This window comes from Cariama cristata, unplaced genomic scaffold (genome assembly GCF_000690535.1).
Source record: "Cariama cristata isolate BGI_N322 unplaced genomic scaffold, ASM69053v1 scaffold5652, whole genome shotgun sequence".
NCBI lineage: Eukaryota > Metazoa > Chordata > Aves > Cariamiformes > Cariamidae > Cariama > Cariama cristata.
Window position 1 is genome coordinate 18,110 of NW_009604368.1, and position 20,546 is coordinate 38,655.

The 20,546-nt window shown below is 42.1% G+C and overlaps 1 protein-coding gene across 2 annotated transcripts in view; it reads right to left on the reverse strand.

The window, feature by feature from the left end:
- HECW1 (HECT, C2 and WW domain containing E3 ubiquitin protein ligase 1) overlaps positions 1 to 20,546 on the reverse strand; it is a 173,179-nt gene that overhangs the window by 6,969 nt on the left and 145,664 nt on the right. For both annotated transcript variants that reach the window (XM_009695568.1, XM_009695567.1), the window contains 5 exons: positions 10,606 to 10,704; positions 8,797 to 8,926; positions 4,551 to 4,697; positions 3,050 to 3,164; positions 1,610 to 1,808 (listed from right to left, as the gene is read on the reverse strand). In XM_009695568.1, the coding sequence (XP_009693870.1) occupies positions 1,610 to 1,808; positions 3,050 to 3,164; positions 4,551 to 4,697; positions 8,797 to 8,926; positions 10,606 to 10,704 (690 nt within the window). The remainder of the gene's footprint in view (positions 1 to 1,609; positions 1,809 to 3,049; positions 3,165 to 4,550; positions 4,698 to 8,796; positions 8,927 to 10,605; positions 10,705 to 20,546) is intronic.

A 20,546-nucleotide genomic window follows, 5' to 3' on the forward strand; every position in this document is an offset into this window, starting at 1 on the left:
CTTACCTAGAACCAGACTACATATATGCTGCAAAAGGAGGATCCGACCTACGCATAGCAAAGTGTAGCTCTCAGGCTTTCTTTCCACATTGCTGGCTGAAGCTCAGAGGGCATGAGTCATCGCACTGACCTTACAGGTTTTCACCTGTTTTTAAATCTCAGTGCCTACATCTAGCTTTCATGTAGGCTCTAGTTCTTTATATAGTCTCTGCACAGTCTTTATGGTCAATGGACATAAATCAGAATGTACCAGGTGTGATTCAACTGAGCTATTTTAAAAGTCTGTATTCAGGTGAGATGAATTGTGCCTTAAAAACACTTACTTCCCTTTTCCTGACTTTAGAGGGAGTCCACATAAGATGTCAGCTCTGAATGTCCGCTGATATAGTGCCCTGGTCCAGCTCCTGCATCTCCTCACTGCATAAACATGTGTTTGAGCAAGCTTGGACCAAGAGAGTGACCATATTCGGACTTGCCCTCTCCAGAGGACTCTGGAGCTCTGCTCAAGTCCATGTCTTATAGTATGCTTCTGGGTGAACAACATGGATGGCAAGTAACTAGAAAACTGTACCAGATGCACTGTTAATCGATTGTCTGAACACATTTGGCAAGGTCTGCGAGACGAGACTTTTTCTCTGTGCCACGAAAGTAGCCCCCTTTGGACTGCAGCTGAAAGCACATGATAAGTGCAGGAAGAAAGCATCCATCGGAGGGCAAACGTTATGTAAAAGGGTCCCGTAGCAAAAGTATCTCAGAGGTGCTGAGATGCAGCCCCATGAAAAATACTCCGTAATGTCAGTGGGGCACAGCCTCAGGCAAGTGTAAGGATGTTCAAGAAAAGGTGACTCACTTCAGTGAGGAAGGATGCGTCCTGGTCACCGATAAAGTGCTGGAGCAGAACTCAAAGCTGAATGTATCACTGGCTGTGCCACCGCTCTCTTGGGTGGCCTTAGGCAAATCAGACCACCTCTCTGTGCCCCGGTCCCTTTGTTCTGAAAAGGAAGATGACCCCTCCTTTGGGAAGCACCGTGAAGTCTGTTGACTCTGTATGACATTATGGCTCATTTGCTCCTGGCTGGCTGACTGAACTGGATGTAACAAATTGGGTATTATCATCACATGGTCTGAAGTCCCTTCACTAAGCTTCTTCGTGATGAAAAAGTGGAAGCATCAGAGCAAACGAATGGATTACACTCAGGTCTCTGGCCAAAACTCAGAGACAGGTTCTGGTTTTCATGGCTCTGTAAACTCACAAGTATTTTTACTAGTTATTTTGGAAGTAAAGGCAACAGAACCAGCTGACAGGCTCCTGCTGGTCTGGATCTGTTCCAGAAACAAAATAAGACAACTAGGTTTGTACCTATGGAAATCTTTATCTTAACCATTTCCCAGGATTCAAAGTAGTTTAAATGGAGCCTGCAAATCAAAAAGGCAGCAAAAGAAAACACTTTTCTCTGAATGTAATTACAGAGCAAACTGATAATTGTTTCTTTGCTGTTTTAAGATGTCCTTACTGTAATCATTATCTTTCACTGGCAGAGAGATGCTACAAAGTACCAGGCTCACCTTTCTCACAGCACTTCTGCTTTTGTATCCTACTTGGGACATACCTTGGGAGGGAGGTTATTTTCCCCCATTTCTCTATACAGAAGCGCCGTAGCCCATTGCTCCCTCGGAGAGCTGCAAAGCCCTCGTACGGCACACTTGATGTTCCAGTGACAAACTGCAACAACCGGAGTCTCTGCTCGTTGTTAAATCTCTCCACTGCTGCCCAGAACCACCGTATTACTATGTGTCCATCATGGTAACCTAAACCAGGAGCAAGAGAGAGAAATTAAGATCACCCCTTCTAAGAGGGAAGCGTAACATCGAAATATGTTCCCACTAGCATGGGGCAGTAGATCTACTGAAAAGATCCTGACCTAACAAAATACCTTGTTCTTGATGAGCAGTAGGTTCTAGTCCCCATCTTGTCCTGGCTGTGGATACTATAATATTAATAACTTATTTGAAACCCTGAAACTCAAATATATATTTGAGATACCTTGGCCTCACAAATCCGTTGGCGAGAACTGGGGTTACCTGCATAAGATATAAAAGACCAATTGCGATATGCCACACAGTGCGAGTCCTAATGACTTAACAATTTCTGGTTCCCAAATAAATTCTCTTTTGGATTGCAACAGTGTTCAACATATGCAGAGGAGTTTGCTGCTGCAAGCCCTTCCCTGGCAAACTTCCCACCTGAGGGGCTCTGTGCCTTGGTTTGTGCTCGTAAAAGCCAGCATAAACCCAGGCTGAATCTGTTTCAATAGCCAAACAGAAAAAGGTAGGAGGAGAATAACTTCGGGGACCAGCTGTGCTTGTGATAAGCTGTGTATTTCAAGGTAACACAAAGGCTGGGCAGTGAGCAGCAAAGACTTAAACCTTGTATTGCAGGGGAGGATATGCGAACCTCAGGGACTTCTCTTCTGTAGCCCAGAAGTGGTGGATTTCACATTTATTCATCATCCAAGACAGCCTGGATAAATCATGCTTAGCGTTTAAAGCAAAACCAGGCCAAGCAGTAGAGAAGGGAAAAAAATCCAACTTGACACAGTTTAGGCTGAGGGGATGGTTAAGCAAGACCTGTATGTTGTTGAATGGGAACCGTGAAATTAATCTCTTGAATTCAGCTCCCTGCTGAAGCCAAGAGGACTTGAGATACTACTTTCAGTGAGGTCAGGAGTTCATTCACAGTCATCTAAGTAACTTTTAGATCCAATACTGCAAATCCTTTTCAGCCCTTAATAGTCAAAACTCCTGTTAAGTCGGCAGGAATTGAGTGGGTAAAATCTGGATAGAAGTAGCAGAAGCAATTTCAGTATTACTACATCCATTGATCCAAACCTGAGATCTTAATTTTATTTCATGAGTTATTCTTCACAAAAACTTCCTGAACAAGATAGGGCATTTCCCTCAGGAAAGACTGAATAAAAAGACAGACTAAGTCTGTCATGTTTTAGACTGAAAATAGTCAAGATATTAGTAAGCATCAGCAGGCAGTTTACCTCCACGATATTCTGTATTGTTACGCCAGTCATTGAGATCTATTTCTGCAGTGCCAGCTATAACCAGCTCCAGTTCTCTGGCATCAAAAACAGAGACAAGCCTGGAGTCTACAACCTGGAACAAAAAACACTTGTAAGCACAGTTTCAGACTGGAAATAAAGCAGATGCAACGTCTCGTAAACCTATGGCTCTGATGGCCAGCTCTTCGTTCTGACAACGCCTGCATACTGACAGCTAACTTCCACTCCTCTGCTGATAAATCTGTGCTCTTCTTCAGGGAGTCTGCTGATGTTTTGAGCTGCAAACAACGATGACAGGAGATTTGACCAGAATGAAACAATACAAGTGACAGGACATAATCTGTGCAGAACATTCTTCTTTGTTACATTCATTCTGACAAGTGATTTTGATAGTCAAACAAAGACTGGATTTATAATATGGACAATTTATTTTTTTTTGCTTTGGAATTTGATCACAACTGTGTAAGAGTGCCGTCAGGTCTTCACCCACTAAAGATGCAGCCGAGGTTCACTTTCTTCATTATGGGAAACCAAAAGCTTTAATGGCCTGCAATATTCACAGGCAGAAAACACTAGTGAACCATATGCACACTTTAGTAAACTGTACGGAGTCACTTAGCCAACCCCTTTCTACAGGAAAGGGCTGACCAAGTCTATTCAGCTACAAAGCCACCCTCACTGGCTTCCACCCCCAGCAAATGTCAGTGCACGACTGCTTGGAGCCATCAGTTATCAGTATTATTCTGTGTGTTCATTATCTGCTGTTTCATTTTCCAGTGTTGCGATTCTTTCAGTTTATTTCCCTCTGTGAGACAGTCCTCAACTTCTATTCATATTCTACAGCTGACAGGGCAAGACACATGTTTGAATATGATCAGTAAGGGGCAAGAATAGGTGACTACGTGGGTTGGTGAGCAAAGCTACAGGTTTTCATCCAGTCTTTGGCGGTCCTTGTAGCAGCTCTGCCAGAAGGATGTTCTCAGATCCAGGTCTCCAGCAAAGATAAATTAGCAAAATCCAGTGACAACAGCGGAGCAGCATCCATGAATACCAGGAAGGTAATAGCTGACTGCATCCCAGGACCAACTTTGTTGGAACGAGTCCCTAAAGGTACAGTGCATCACACCAGCTCTTCACCAAAGCGCGCAACTCTTTACAATCTTCTTTTGTATCAAATCAGGGTAAAACAAAATTTGCAAATGCCTACTTCTCCTACTATGTGAATGGAAAGCAGTATCTTTCTTAACTCTTGATCATTATGCTTTATCATATTCAGAATACACATTTCTTTCCTTTCCCTCTTAATGCTAAACATACCATATCCAAAGTCCCCGTCTCTACAGATCCAGGCACTCCAATTCCTTGCCATCTGTGTCTGTTTAGGTATTTCCTTGGATACTGATGAACCATAGTTTAACCATGGGGTCATCTCATTTGGATGAGGAATGGGAGACTGTGGGAGCACCGTTTTGTTACTTACTTCGTAGAAGCCACGGACCAGGGCCTCTGTTTGCTGGACCACTCCTCGTTCCACTCGCCACTTAACCATTCTCTCGATGTACTCTTTTTTGTTCTTTTCTGTCACTGCTGTATTTGCCCCTCCAGATTTCAACTCTCTCTCTGTCACCTACGGAACAAAGATAAATAGTCCTGGAGCAATGTATGGATCACCTTGTGTTAAAAATTTGGGTTGTACTTTGAAAACGTAAGTGAAAAATGTAACAGCCTTATTTCTAGTTCTGCCCTTTCGGCCTCTTGTCCATTTGCAGTAGAAGCAAAAAGGATAATGAGAGACACCCCCCTCAGCCCTAGCCCCAGCCTTATTCCCACCGGAAGCGGGACTGACCTTTAGGTTACTCCCAACTGTACCAGCAAAGATGTATTTGGAGAGCACCACCCATAAGCCACGCACAACGTGCCACTCTGGCCTGTCTTTTCATTCTTCTCCTCTCCTTTCTCCCACTCCGAGCTGCGGAGAGGGTGACAACCATACCAGCTCACCACTTGCTGTAGCTTATCCAAGAAACGGTACAGGAAACAACAGGATAGAGGAGCAATCACAGTACTGTAATAGGCAGACTGTTTCATCAGCTGGAAGGGATAACTACTTGTCTCTTAGGCAATGAGTGTTACCCTTCCCTAAGTGCTAATAAAAATGTTTTCTCAGAAATGCCAATAGCCAAAGAAATTATCACAAAATGAATATTGCCAATACAACACTACCTAAACAAGACCTGTACAGCACCCTGCACAGATGACAAATAAAGTCACTGTGGGATTCAGAGTTTTGTACCAGCCATTCAAAGCTGAGGAGTGTTTGTACTGTAAATAACTTTTTTTTTTTAAACAAGAGCTACAGCATTTCATTGCATTTTAATGGTTAATTTAGTTGTCTTGGGTTACTAAGGCTTAAGATTGAGAAGGAATTTAAGGAATCAATCTAGATTCTACCCAGCAAGCACATATTCCTTCTCACATGTGACAGAAAATAATATTTATCTTGCAATTATTTTCACAAACAATCTAGCAGATTTAAAAGGAAGAATATTTTGCTCTCCTCTTCAGTTTTCTGCTCCTATAAAAATGATGTCTAGCACAGATAATAAATGAATACATATTCATTACTTGTATTATTTACATATTATTTATATTATTATCTATTTATTAGCCCAACAGACAGCAAACAGCATATATGGTATTTAGGTCACTTTGCTTGCAGGACCTGTTGTAACATTATGAATTATGGAAACACTGAATGAATCATCTAATCCGTCACTTTGTTGAGAAACAGCAAGAACAAGTAAGGTTGGATGTAATGAGTTAGGAATTCTTAGCTGGTTCAGGTTACATTCCCAAAAGTAGATCACTGCATCACCATTATACAAGCAACGCTGCATTGTCCAGAGGCTACGACTCTGGCCCAGCTACTATGCTGTATTCTTCAAGACTGTGCGGCAATAAGATACATCTGTCAAAACCAAAGACTAAATGTTGTCTAGCTTTAAGCATGACCATAAGTCCAGATGTTCTAAATCTCCTGCAAGACTTCCCACAAACACCTATACATGCTAGTGATGTCTTCAACTTCTCATTCTCCATATAAGTTCAAATACAATTAGTTATCTAGAATTGGAGGCAGGCAATCAATAACAACGTGTCCCTAGTTTTACTTCCTTGTTCACAGAGGCATTAACCACAGCTGTGAGCTAGAATTCAGAATCAGGTTTCAGAGTAGCAAGGAGACATTTCAACCAGTCTAGCCCATTCCTTTCACCTAAGTGGAGCAATTGCCGGGGCTCAGAGACAGGCTGTATCTGCATACAGAGCTCGGAGACAGGTCGGGAAGAACACTTTCTACTAGGTAAAAGCATGAGAAAGTACTCAGGGTCACAAGCAACTGACACCTCTCTCTGTCTTATAAGTGAAATTCTCAAATTGGCATCCAGTCCTCACCAGTAAAAATGTGTAATGCTTGGTTTGACATCATATCTTTGCTATTACAGTAGTGCTCTGGGCTCCAGTATGCAAGAAGGCCTGAGCTCCTCAGTAGGAAATTCTAATAAAAAAAGGTACCAAGAAAGAGGATTTGGCCTGAAAGGCTTAAAAGCTAAATACACATCAGAGATGAGACAAGAAAGAAAAAATGAGAGAAGTAGTGACTGGTCCATAATAAAGTCATTGTGGAAGCAGGACAAAAGGGTGTAACCCATCTACTACATAGCTTCTCAAAGAGCCACTATTTCTTGTTTCCCTTACCCAACCCTTGAAATCCAGCTTCCCAAACACTAGCAGAACTCCCACTGTGATCTACACTTGCACATGTATCCAGCAAAGCGATGCTCAGATGGCATTTAAGTGGTCAGATACTCTTGGCACGCAAGAATTTCCAACTGGGATCCATCTGTGAGCATACAATGCGACCGCAATTTCTTCGTTATTTTGCTGTCAGCACTTAGCAAAATTTCAGAGGGGGGAAAATCTCACTTTCACATAGGACTCTGACTGTTGTAATTCACAGCGAGAACCATTTTTTCCCCCATCACTAGATCTAGCAAGGTTAATGTCTAGTACATATAAAATAAAGTACTAGACAACATGTGAACCGGCATCAAAATGTGGCTTTTAGTGTTCTTTTGCTTTCATATCACAGTATCTACAACAGATTGTGATTTTTTTCTGTTCTTTTTGGAGCTCTCTCTTATCTTCTACCACAGACTCCTATGCAATTGTCTAGCTCTTTCCTTTGGGGAGAGCATAACAAGTAATTAGTGTGCCAAATGTTACCTTCAGATGCACCAGGACAATTCAGGATGAGATTCTTATTCAACTTTGTAGTCTTCCAATGTAAATACAAACTTGTCTCATCTGTCTTTGTGAATATGTCTGTATGTTTCTGTCTGTCTTTGTATATTAGTCTTATATAGCCATACCTTCCAGGGAAAACACTGTACTGTCAATTGAATGTCATGCAAGCTCTCAGCTCAAAGCCCATAAAACCCCCCTGCATTTAAGTCTGTGGAAAAACAGTGTTATTGTTCCTACAGAGGCTTCTTACTTCCATTCTTCTGCCCCATCCTTTTCATTTCATCCACCCTTGACTCTGCTTATCCTTTGTGACCTTGTACTATAAGCAGATTAAATTCAGTTTTAAAAATATCCCCTGAAGTCTTGTTTGCTTTCTGTTACTTTCAAGCTTATAGCGGAGCAGCCGTTTTACTCTCAGGGCCAGAATTCCTCCCCACAGAAACTAGTCTAACTCTTCCCTAACTCGCAGAGCTACGCTAGCTCTGTGCAAACTCCTCCTGTCAACCTTATTTTCAAGGGCTAAGAGCCACCCTCTGTATACTCCATCTGACTTCTCTCTGCTCCCTTTGACACTGTGTGTCCACTCCTTGCACAAGTTAACTTCCAACCCTTGAGCTTCTGCAGTACTTGGTGAGCTTGGCTCTTCAGCCTCTCTCGTTTTCAGGATCTCCTTGGAAGTCTTTAATCTTGATCTGAATATTGCTTTGGGTCTCTTCAAAGCTTTCCAGAGACAGTTATAATCTCGCATGGCTTACAACAGCAAAGAGCACAAGGGCTTCAGTGCAAGTCAAAGAATCCCACAGGAGACACCACTTCTTGTTGCCAGTCTGCACTTGAGCCAGGGTTGCACCCTATTTAAGGCCATAGTTACCCAGATCAGCTAGGTTAAAGAGAATCATCTGACTAAGGTGGAGTTGAGTGGTAGAAAGCATAATAAATGGATGTACATACCAAGTTGTTAAGTAGGTGCAAGGTAAGTAAGAGACAGAATCTAACAGGGAGATATCAGACAAAATAATAGTGAGAGTTGCCAGGTCTTGCACCACCTGCCAAATGTTTTTCTTCCCTCCTAACCCCCCATCCTTTCAGTCACATCAGCTTTAAGTTACATTGCTTGCGTTCACCGAATGCCACATCTGTGTGAACTACACCCTGGAGAGAAGAGCTGCACTCCACTTCAGAGAATTCCTCATGCTCATCAGTGTGTGGCTCAATAGGCCTGTAGGGGGGTTGGTATTTTATATTATACACCCTAAGAATAAACATCTGCATTGAAACAGGTGGCTTGAAAGAAACAGAAGGTAGGAGAAGAAAATGTTATTGAAAGGCTAAAGGATCTGTTCTGACAGAAAGATGTTCATCATGCTCAACTTTGTCAGCTTCAAATTTGCCTTTCAGATGTTTTGCATAGCTGTGCTCACCTGTCCAAACACCTCCTCGTTCACTGTGAAGGTGAGATCCAGGATATCTGTGATGTTATTATCCTTCATCCACTGCAAGCTCTGATGGAACTCTTCATCCAGGTACTCTAAGTCACTTAAATCACATGGCCTGATTGCGAGGCAAGAAAAAAAGATGTAGCTGAATATACAACCCCACGACTATTGGCAGGATGACTTACTACTAAGAATGTGAACAAATTTATGCCGAAGATTCAACATAAAGCTGGTGCTGGTTTGGTTTTGTTAACATCAAAGCCTGTTACACAGACCCTCTCTTAAAGCAGTTCTGCAACTCTCTGCTTTGCACGGTTGGGCTCAAGGCCAAACCTGTTGGCTGCCTGCACTATTTGCTGTCAGAAGGCACTCCGGGGGCTTCATTTGCTGTGAATCTTCAGGATGCCCTGCACTCCAGAGCACATGCTTACCTTCAGTCCGGATGGGCCTCGCCATGCTGTGCCTGGCTGCTTCCATGTATCTATCATCCTCGAGGGGAGCACACAAGACTGACAGAAGGCAGACCAGGCAGCCTACATTTCTGCTCATAAGGAGCCGGCCTTGTTTGCTGAAAGGGCAGGTGGATGTTACGAGCAGCCTGGTTGCAAATCCCCTAAAGGGGCAATAAGGATGCAGGGAGCACTCTAGGTTTCAGGCCATTTCCAGACTAGCTCAGATGCAATATAGATATGAGTGCCTGGACCCCAGCAATGCTCATTGTTAAAAAAAACCAAACATGTTAAAGAACTCAAAGGACTGTTAAGACCAATATCTTTGCTGACTTGGAATCATCTTAACTGATAAACTATTGCAGCTAAGCTTTTTTCTGCTCTTTGTCATTTAATTGCAGTCTTGACTTACTACTTATGGCTCTTCTTATTACTGCAAATTTTATATACCTTGATTCTGCTCTTTGTCATTTAATTCCAGTCTTGACTTACTACTTATGGCTTTTCTTATTACTGCAAATTTTATATACCTTGTCCTGCACTGCAGTCTATTAATTAGAGGGGCAGATTATAAATTAAAGTTAACTTTATAAACCTGACATTAAAAAGCTTCTGCTTACTAATACAAAAGACAGTAGAATACCAAAAAGAAACATTCACTGTTTGTACCTACTTTAGCATTCCTAATTAACCCAAGTTGTGTTGTAGAATGAAAATCTGTTCCACCAGTGAGGCATAAGAAATGATGGATTTTTCTTAGTATGACCTCCCTCTGTTTTGACCAAAAAGAAACATTCACTGTTTATATCTACTTTAGCATTCCTAATTAACCCGAGTTGTGTTTTAGAATGAAAATCTACTCCACCAGTGAGGCATAAGAAATGATGTATTTTTCTTAGTATGACCTCCCTCTGTTTTTTACCATTATTTTGTTTTGTTCCATCAAACATGGTTTTCAGTATTCCACATAGTTGAAGTTTGATTAAGTTTTCATCAGTAGTAAACTCTGGAATTATGGGTCACTACTTTCAAATGTGTGTTCCTAAATGTCATACTTATTATATCTTTTTAACAATATAGTATTTACAAAAGGCCGGGTCAGTACTTTCAAATGTATGTTCCTAAATGTCGTATTTATTATACCTTTTTAACAATATAGTATTTACAAAAGGCAAGTTCTTGGAAAAAGTAAAGAAAAATTAAAATGCATTTGTTTTCTATCACAGACCAACCAACCAAGAGTGGAAAGAACTTGAAGGTCAGAGCATTCAAAGCAGCTCCACAAGGTCTGTGTAGGACTCACTGCGGGATCACTGTTTCTGCATAGTTCCATGCTTATACTTACAGCCTTAGTAGCGCTTTGTAGAACGGCCTTGTGAAGAAAGCATCAAGAAGGTACTGATGAATGAGAGCAAGGCCAAGAATACGACCGCTGAACCTGAACCTGGCATATAAAAATGCAGAGTAAATGAAGTGTAACTCAAGACATTCAGCACAGAAACTTACACAGGTAGCAACTGGTTTTTGTTTCTTAGTTTCTTACACTTACCAATTTATTTCTTTTTTTCCAAGCAGATACCTAACACCACCCCTCCCACCTCTGATCAATGACGGATCTCTTCTTAAGCCATCTCCTACAGTACCCATACATGCAGCTGGCATGTTATATACTCTCCTGTGCCAAACCAATAAACACTCTGAAGACTCACCTTCTGTAATCTTTAGTTGAATGTTCTAATACAGACTGACCCCATCAAACACAATATTTAGCTAGTGAAATACTGTACTACTCCACCTCAGCAGAAAACATACTATCAAAACAGGTGCAAAGGATATTTGGTGAATCAGTATATCCAGCTTCTGACTGGTTACAACCCTTTCCAAGATGGGGCTTTAAAGTATTTTAAAAGGGTAGCAAGTTGACTTTATAGGGGAAAATGAAATTCAAATAAGTCAACTGTTGTGACAAAGAACATGTGTTAATATCAGTATCTAAAGTTCAGGCAATCTGTCCCCAGACTACTTTCTTAATGGTCATGCTGAGCCGTCTTCAGTATTTACATAGTCTTGTAATGCATGTACAACAACCCCTAGTCCCACTCCAAGTACACTCAGACAGTGCCCTGCCCATTACAATCTGTGACTCGCAATGATAAGCTGTTAGATTTTTCTTTCTATGATTTCTTCTATGACTTACTAGATATTCTTCCATCAAACCCAGTTTTAAATCAGTAATCTCAGACAGAAAAATACAGAACCAGTGTGAGTCCAGGTACGTTTGTTTTTTGTAAAAACAACCCCCATCACCCATCCAAAACCTGCTTTTTTGTAAAAAAGGAAAAGAAAAAAACAATCCAACATCCCAAATGTGAGCACTCCGAGCCTGAGCTGACTGATACCATAGTAAAGTTTTATTGCACAGAAGACGAGAAACAGATCAAAAAGCCAAGAAACCATTCCTTCCACTACAGGAACCAGTGCAAAGACCCCTGTTGCATATGAATGAAACACGAGTCTCATTGTAATAAAAGCAGCGCAGAATATCTGTTCAATCAACTTTATGCTCATGGGACAGAACAACAAGTGCTTAGTATGTCAAATGGGGCACAAAATAGCATGCTGTGGGCCCAATTAGCATTTACATCACCACAGGAGCTGCCTCCTGGTCCCCTGCACCCAAGAAAGGTGCTTACAATATGCAGCTGAGTGGTAACAGAAGAGTGATTATATTACCCCCTTACAGCTGTTTCCACAGCAGCAACAAAAGGCAGCTGTTGGGTCTAGTTAGGACCTGCTTCACTTCACTTGTGCTCCGGTGCAATGTTTCCAGCAAAAAGCAATGAAAAGAAGGGGAGCTGACACAATGAAAGCACAGTGGAAGCCAGACAGCTCAAATCCCAGAAATGCTGAGCCTGTAATCCATCAGTTTTATAGCACCTTCAGGATCTATAATCAAGTCCGTTTGTCCTAAATAATGCATGTCGGCTTTTTTGGTTTTGTTCTTCACTGCCCTCATCCATCTCTATGTATCTTGAAAGCGAACACTGAATGAAAATACTATGAGCACTGGGTGTTCCTCGCCACAACGCTCACCCCATGTCTACTCGACTGTGCAAGGCAGGCAGGAGCCGTTTGGGATAATGTAAAGCTGAAAGTAAATTGCCAAGAAAAGTCTCACAGATTTGGGAATGCTATTTCTGCTAAGATTGCCTGAATGTATGAATAGCATCGGTTTTCTCCTTGCTGCTTCTATCACTTCTGTACCTCTACGTGGCTTTAAGAGCATTCACACAAAGCTGACACAAACAGGCAGCACACCGAGATCAAGGTGTTTACAATCACAAGCATATGTTACAGTAGCCATTAGTGATCTACGTGGCTTTAAGGGCATTCACACAAAGCTGACACAAACGGGCAGCACACCTAGATCAAGGTGTTTACAACCACAAGCATATGTTACAGTAGCCATTAGTGGCGAGTTTAATTTGAATTTAATTTTGACATTGGGAGGCATTTCTTCACAGAAAGGGTGGTTAGGCATTGGAATGGGCTGCCCAGGGAGGTGCTGGAGTCACCATCCCTGGAGGTGTTTAAGAAAAGACTGGATGCGGCACTTAGCACCATGGTCTGGTTGCCACGGTGGCAGTGGGGCAAAGGTTGGACTCGATGATCCCAGAGGTCTCTTCCAACCTCATCGATTCTGTGCGTTGGTGCCTTATGGCAGAACTGTATCAAACCCGCCAAAAGCCATGGGCGTCGTTTCTGTGTGAATGGATGAAGTCTGGTGGGTCAGCCTAAGCAAACATGGGCAGAGCAGCTCCAGGTTTTGTGGTCCATCAGTCTGGCCCCTTGCACTTGCAGCCCTCTGGGACACACTAGGGCTTGCTCGAGCTGGGGATCTGACTTGCTCCACAGCCCCATCCCTTGCAACAGTACTGTGTAGGAAAACAAGTCCAGTACTACCTGGTCTAGATAAAGGAGATGGAATAATTAACAAGACACTGCCACTCCTGGTGCCTGTCAATACAATGGATAAAAAAAAGCTGTGTTGCAGACTGTATTTCTTGGCAGCTCCATATCAACCCAGCAGACACAGCACTTGGTGGCCAAAGTGTGTAAGCTCTCCAGGCCACCAACCCTTTTATCCCTGCACAAAGCTCTGCAAGGACTTGCTAGACTGGACTCTCTGATCTGAAGAGTGGTATAAGAGAAGGTCCTCTGGCCTCTTGTCAGTTCTGGATGGGGCCTGGGACTACAGGCGACACTTCTGTGGTCCCGCAGGGCATTGAGAAACATGGACCACGGTAAGTCAACGGATACCTATCAAAAGGGAGGCATTTGCTACTGTCCTCAGAGGACAACTACACAACCTGCACGTGTGTCCATACAGTTCATCAAGCTGCCACCACGATCAGCCAAGCATAACACTCCCACCAAAACTTACAAAAAAGCAACAAGAAACAAATTGCCCCCCTTACAAAAGCCAGTTAAAACAAAACCAGACTTTTGTGTTTACTTCTTCCTGAAGGATTTAGAGCAAGGGTGAGATTCAGAGGTGGTGAGACAGTCTCTTCAGAAAAAGCAAGTTTTCTTGACAGAATAAGCAGCACAAAGGTAAATCCTGGCTGGAGGGCACATACCTTCCTTAAACCTGACTTACATTTATCTTTCCAGGGAAGTGTAAAATGCTTGTTTGATTTCTTTCTAGCAGGAAAGATAGCTTGGGAGAAGTGGGCAATGCAAGGTCTTGCTGGCCCTTTCTTTCAACACCCTTCCCTTTCGGAGACAATGATCGAGTCTGAGTAACATGCTTTGGCAGAGAGGGGAAACATGGGAGGGAGTTAATGAACGGGAAATGGTGGAAGGAGAGGCAGAATTAACATGCAGGAGAGCTGCTCTGGTTTGACTGCCTATTGACACAGTTCGTCCACTCAAAAAGGACATTGTGTGCACCTGCTTTCAGGCTTTTAACAATACTACTCGGGCCCATTTGCAGAAGTTTCCACACTACCCAGCTAACTCCCTCTCTTTCCTCCTGGAGGCTGCAGGTGCCCCTGAAACAGCCCATTTTCACAACAGCCTGTTGCAAAATAACAGCCTCGTTCTCCTCGGTGGGACTCTCTGCATACTTACTGCATGTCTGTGTGCATAGGGAGAGACAAATCCATATGCTGTGGCAGCAAAGCAATAAATTTTCCTCCAATTGCAGGTGAGTCACAGGAAATTTAATTTACTCTGGTCCTTATCATATAGCAGCAGAGTAAGGCAGGACCCATAATGACCCTTTGTTACAGGGCACTCTCTTAACTGGTTGAATGAACACAGTTTCACTTTATATGACACTCCTTCCTTGGATTCAGATGGAGAACGATGTACCTCAACAAAATTGTAATCTATATGTACAGGGGAAGAATGGTTTTTATCACTCTATAGGCAATGCTTTGGTAACCATGCCTTGTAGGCTAAATTGGCTAGGGTATGAGAAACTTTAAATCCTAAATAGAGGCGGCACCTGGTGGGATTAAAAAGATTGAAAATCTTTCAAACCTTATCTCACTCAAACATATCAGCTGGGTTTATGTGTGCCCTTCTTGATGCAGTAGCTTGTGAGAAAAAAAATTCCAAGAAGGGCTCAAGAGAGATGAATATAATGTGGTTCACATCAAATTTGAAAATGTCATTTTCCTTTCACGAGACTACTGAAAACTTGCTTTCATCTGTAAGACAAATTTACACATTCTGTTGCACCAGTTTTAAAGCTTTCGACTGTTTAATCGTGCAGATGAACTTTTGGCCACCTGAGAGACAAGCTGAACAAATGAGGCTGCACTCCAGTACAGGATTTCTGCCCTTGGCAGCTCTTCGAAGGGAGAATGATATTTCGCAGGTGGGTGCAGCTGGACAGCCTATTAGTCCTTCCACAGTGGGAGAGACTGGACCTAATCTCAACCATTATGAGATACTAGAGAATCTAAAAAGGGGAAAGTATTTAGAAGGGCTCAGTCAAGGGAAAGGCTTCACTCTGAACATGCATCTTATTAGACAACAGAGAATTCAGTCATGAAACACAACTTTGTAAGAAACCAGGCATCATGGGTTCCCGAGGCTGCGGTACAGCTTGTTTTAAAGAACAGTGAAAACCTCCATTGTTACGAAGACGCTCATGAGCATCCTAAAAGCCAGAAACTACTGATTAAAGGAAGTAAAAAAAAAATATCCATTCTTACAGCCTAAAATATTGTGATTTTCAATCTTGTGATTTGGGAGGCGGTAGGGGATGGGATACATGACACAGAGAAAAACGTACCGATTCATGATTTCTGAATTTTGGCAGAATCACCAGCACTTTTTAAACGAAGAAAAAAAATCTTTTGTAATGCGAGAAAGTTCTAAGAAGGTGTATTTTGAAAAAAAGCTGACCAGATGGTTACAGGAACCCTGCCTGGCCTCATACACTACGAATTTTAAGCAAAACTGGCAGCGTGTCAGGCATATGCACCAGAGGTGTGTGTCTATATGCTAGTAGCACATATCCTGGTGTGCGCTCAGCGCGGGACATGACCAATGTGTCCTGTAATGAGCTACATCTACAGAGCAATAACCTAGCAGCAGATCAGATCATCTTTACAAAACCTTGGCAATGGATCAAATCCACACCTCTATCAGCCTTCATTAACAAATGCCTTTCTTCAGTTTGGTGTGCATATTTAACCCCTACTCACCTAAATGACAGAACATTTGAACAGACTAACGCGATGACGTGAAGCAATCTATTGTTAGAAAGGTTAGCCATGCAGGCTGGGCCAGCTAACACTGTTCTGTTTATCTGACTTGCATCTGCAAACTTTGCAGACCGCCTCTTTGCCACCGTGTCATTTGGTGGTGTGGCAAATTTGCTCTGCGTATCTGCAGGCTCAGAGGTGGATGCTGTGGCATTCCAGCACGATGCCTCTTTAGTTCAGGAATCTGATGAGCTTGTGCGTCATTAATATGAAAGGAATGGCTCCACATTAAAGAGAAAAGGTAAAATAATTCCTAAGTTAGTCCCAGAGGAGAATTCCAATATAAGGAGTAATAAGATTATTGTTGGCTCATTTTCTTTTCTTAGATGCATCTCTAATATGAAGAATTCTCAGAGAGACAAAGATACAATGTTGGGTCACCTATACGTGGCATCTTCCAATGAGGACTTACCCCACCTCTTCTGGTATCTAACCACACTGGCATCCCACCCGAGAACTTACGCTGGAGCCCCACACACTACTTCTCAAGGAATGGTAATGACCCACCTGACCAAGCTTTGTTGTTGTTTTCTTTTTAACCTCCTTTGAGTTATGTTCTAAATGCTGAAATGCATCTTATCTCATATATGGTCAAAATTCATTCCAGGTTTTCAGACACTTACTGAGTTTTTAAGGGGAATCTCCATACTTCCTTACTATGGAACCATAGAAAATGGTCAGGTAAACTTCATTTTCAGTCCATTTTCCAAATTAAAACTGAAAGGAAACATTTAGGAGTGCTGACATGGAGCAACTGTTTGTGCAGATTTCCAGCCTGGAAACTGATGGATGTTAAATAGTTGTAGTCTACAGGGATTCATCCCTGCAGCCCCTCCAAATGTTACTGGGACTTCACAGAGGATACATTCTACTCGGAGCTAAGGCATTTCGTTCAGGCATCAAAAGATGAAGGAGCACATTCCATGAGTCCCTCTTTGATAATACCCTGTCTGCTTACTATTCCTATAAAACCTAAAAGATAATTAAATCTCATAAAGGAAATTTGTAACACTCATTTAAGAAAGCACTAACCTTAAGCAGCCCCAATTGTAAAGTGTATGGAAAGTGGAACCGTCCAGCAGGCCTGCCTGCAGATTGTCATAAAATACAAAAAGGCTGGTCAGAGATGTGTGAAATATATGTGCGTACCCCAGGAACTGAAATTAAACGACAACAACAACCACAACAAAGGATAAAAACTGATTTGCAAAGAGAAAAGCAACCTGGTACAAATAAACTTCCGTTAGGCTTCAAATCCTCAACTGGTAATACTCTTCAGGTGAGGATCTACAGGAGTGAGCCTTCTCTTGCCAGCCTCCCTTTAAGTATTTTTACTTTTGCTGGGCACCCGAGTTTCATATGATGAATGTGTTTATGTGGGTCAACCTCTCAGTTTATTGCTAAATTGTGCATAAATTTTCTGCTGCAAAAGGCCAGTGCAATATTGACACTCCAATAAGTGCTTGCCCTACTTTTATTTTCTGGATCTATCTGCAAATGGAACGCAATATTTCTGTTTCTCAGTACTAAAGAACAACCACATGAAAAAGAGTTATTAGCGATGGAAACGTGAACTATCCATGTCCTTCTAAATCTCTAGAGCTCATGTACCCTGAATTCGCAACTAAACCTCCAACCATTCCTGAAGCTTAATTTACCAGTAACTGAAAAACAGTGAGAGAATGCAAACCTTATTGCTTCCTTATTTAACCTAATAAAATCCTCCAAGTCTTTTCCTTGTCACTAACCTAGCTATGTTGCACGCTCACTCAAAATGTCTTTTCATTTTCCTTATATCCTGGCTCTATCCACCACAAAAGAACTGTCAGCAAAGGTTAAAAGACTAATTGCATCACAGAGGAAAAACAAGCATGATTTTATCAGGAAAGCTGCAGGCTGTTCTGCTTCATCCAGAAAAATGAGGGGCAAAGATAATGTAGAGAAGGGAAATTCACAGCACCCCCTCGGGTTTCTCTTCAACCCAATTTATCAAACAGCCGCTTTCAGGAGGACTCCTTGGTTTAAGTGCACAGTGGCTCCAGGTAAATGCTCACACAGAGAAGCAGTTAGAGCTGCATTTGCACAGCACAGCATCCAAGTTCATAAGCCCGATGCCGAGGTAGCTGCATTGGCTCCTTGCACCTCAGCTGAACTGCGTCAGAAATTTTTACCTATTACCGCAGATACAGAACTGAGCAAATCCGGCTCCGGGCCTTCCGCTGCGTGAAGTCATCGCAGGCACGCCAGCCTCGGTGTCATGGGTTGTCTGAGCACCGGAGATTCCAGCCATAGGAAATGGAGAATTGATTTCCAGTTCTGTCTTTAAACTGGTAAGAAAATTAATCAAGTAGACGGTCTCTCTGTAATAAGAAGTCTGTGCTATGTGTCATTTTACCAATAACAAAGAAGTTTCATAAATGTAGTGTTTTGGAGGAGGAGAGGACGAGTGAGGCTGAGTGCCGGAGTTGCCATCTCCGCTTGCAGAGCTATCAACCTCATGGACCATAACGTACAATCATCCTCCTCTGGCAAAATACAGCAGGACAAACACAACTAATCTTCATCGGAAACCCAGCTGCTTGCAGGGTTTAGCTTCTCTTGCTGGTACAACGGATAAAAACCCTGGCCTGTAAGACTGTTGGCAAACTCTCCTCCAATTCTGCCCAGTAACTACAGAGGAGATGCGGACTGAGGTATGAACTACTGGCTAGAAGACTACAAACCTCTACAGTTTGCGATTCCCAGATCCTAGACTGGATTTTTGACTGGTAGATCTCAAAGCAGCTTACAGAGGAGACCGGTGCCAATATTTCATTTGACAAATGAGAAAACTTAAGTACAGAAGAAAAATGACTTATCTAATGTTATCCAGAAAACAAGTGGTAGAGACAGCAGTGGAATCACAGTCCTCTGAGCCCCAGCTCCATTTTAGTTGTTTAGTCTATTTGACATTTTTTACTTTCTTACCTTCTATAAAACAATATATAATTCTGTGAATCAGCTTTAGGTTATGATCAGCTCGTTACAGATCAACTCAGCCTGATGCATATGGCTTGGGTTTTTTTAAGCCAGCAAAAGAGCATTTTTGTAAAGAGATTTTGATTTCTCAGTCAAACCTTTTGGAAAAGCTGGGGGGTGTACTTTGTAAACGTATGAATCGGTGAAGTTTTATACATCGCATGATTTATGTTTGCTTTCCATAGCTTTGCCATGTGTTGAAACAGACTACTCAAGCTACAGGGGAAAATCCATAGATTTAGTCATCTGCCAGACAAGAGGGCCATAAAAGCACAAGCCAAATGACTGCACATTTTCCTTCAATGGCTAACTCTGAACACTGAAGCCACAATAACCAACTTATTCTCGGTCAAAGGAGGCACATCCTTTCCAGCCTGTCTGGGGTATTTAAGCACGAGAGAGACTGCTCATCATAAACTCACTGGTGAGCACCCAGGAGCGTTTACACCACGTGGTGAGGGGTGATGCAGATATCCTTGAGCTAACTGCAAACAGGTCGCCTGCAGTGCAGAGCCACGGGGACTTACCACCCCCGGTCCAGAAGCTGTACACTTGGGTTTGCACCGTGCTGCAATCCAGCTAACGATCCCTGCCTCTCGGGATGAGGTTCCTCAATTGAGTAAACTCAAATCTGTGTGCTAAAATTCAGACATGCTATTAACTGACAGTCTATTTTAGGTCTTGTTTTGCAAATCATTGAACAGCTCCAACTTTTATTAATACCTCTGCAAACTGACAGCTCCAGTCCTCTCCTAGGAGCATGCAGAATGCAGCAGACCTTTGCGTTGCTGTTCTGAAGTCCAAGAAAATTTTTTACTTTTCCTTTATGAATCTTTCCAATACAATTAAATAATTCCAGTTTCTAGTCTATCTTTTCCAGAATGCAAGTCATAAGTCACATCTGAAAAAAGCTTCCTTCAATCAGACACAAGATACTAAATTTACATTTTTGTATTCTTGTTATTAAATACATTTTTTTTCATACAGGGTGGACAGGTCAGGATTTTTCTCATCCTCCTTAATTTTATTGAGATTTTGAAAAACATTCCCGTCCTAAGTTGGAACAAACTGACAAACCTGACATTGCGCTTCTCCCTTTAAATACATTCAGATCAAATAAATTTAAATCATTAATCTTCCCCTTTTCTGCACTTTAATGTAACGCTAAAGTAACATACTGAAATGAAGAATAATCTTCAATGGACAAATGAAACTTCTAACTTTCAAAATATCCCAGGGAGAGACGTACACAAAGAGAAATGCCTTTTCTACTAAAAAAAACTCCAAAATGAATTTGGGTGATTGACTGAAAACAATTCTGCTCTGCAAGCAGTCTTTCCTTTGATGTATGAATTGTGTTTACTAATAAAGAAAGGTTAGCTTGGGAATTTCTGCACCTGCTCTAACTGACTTTTCTTTACCTTACCAAAGTCTGAACAAAATGTAGTGAGAACTAAGGAGGGGCAAAGATGAGTGAGCAATACTT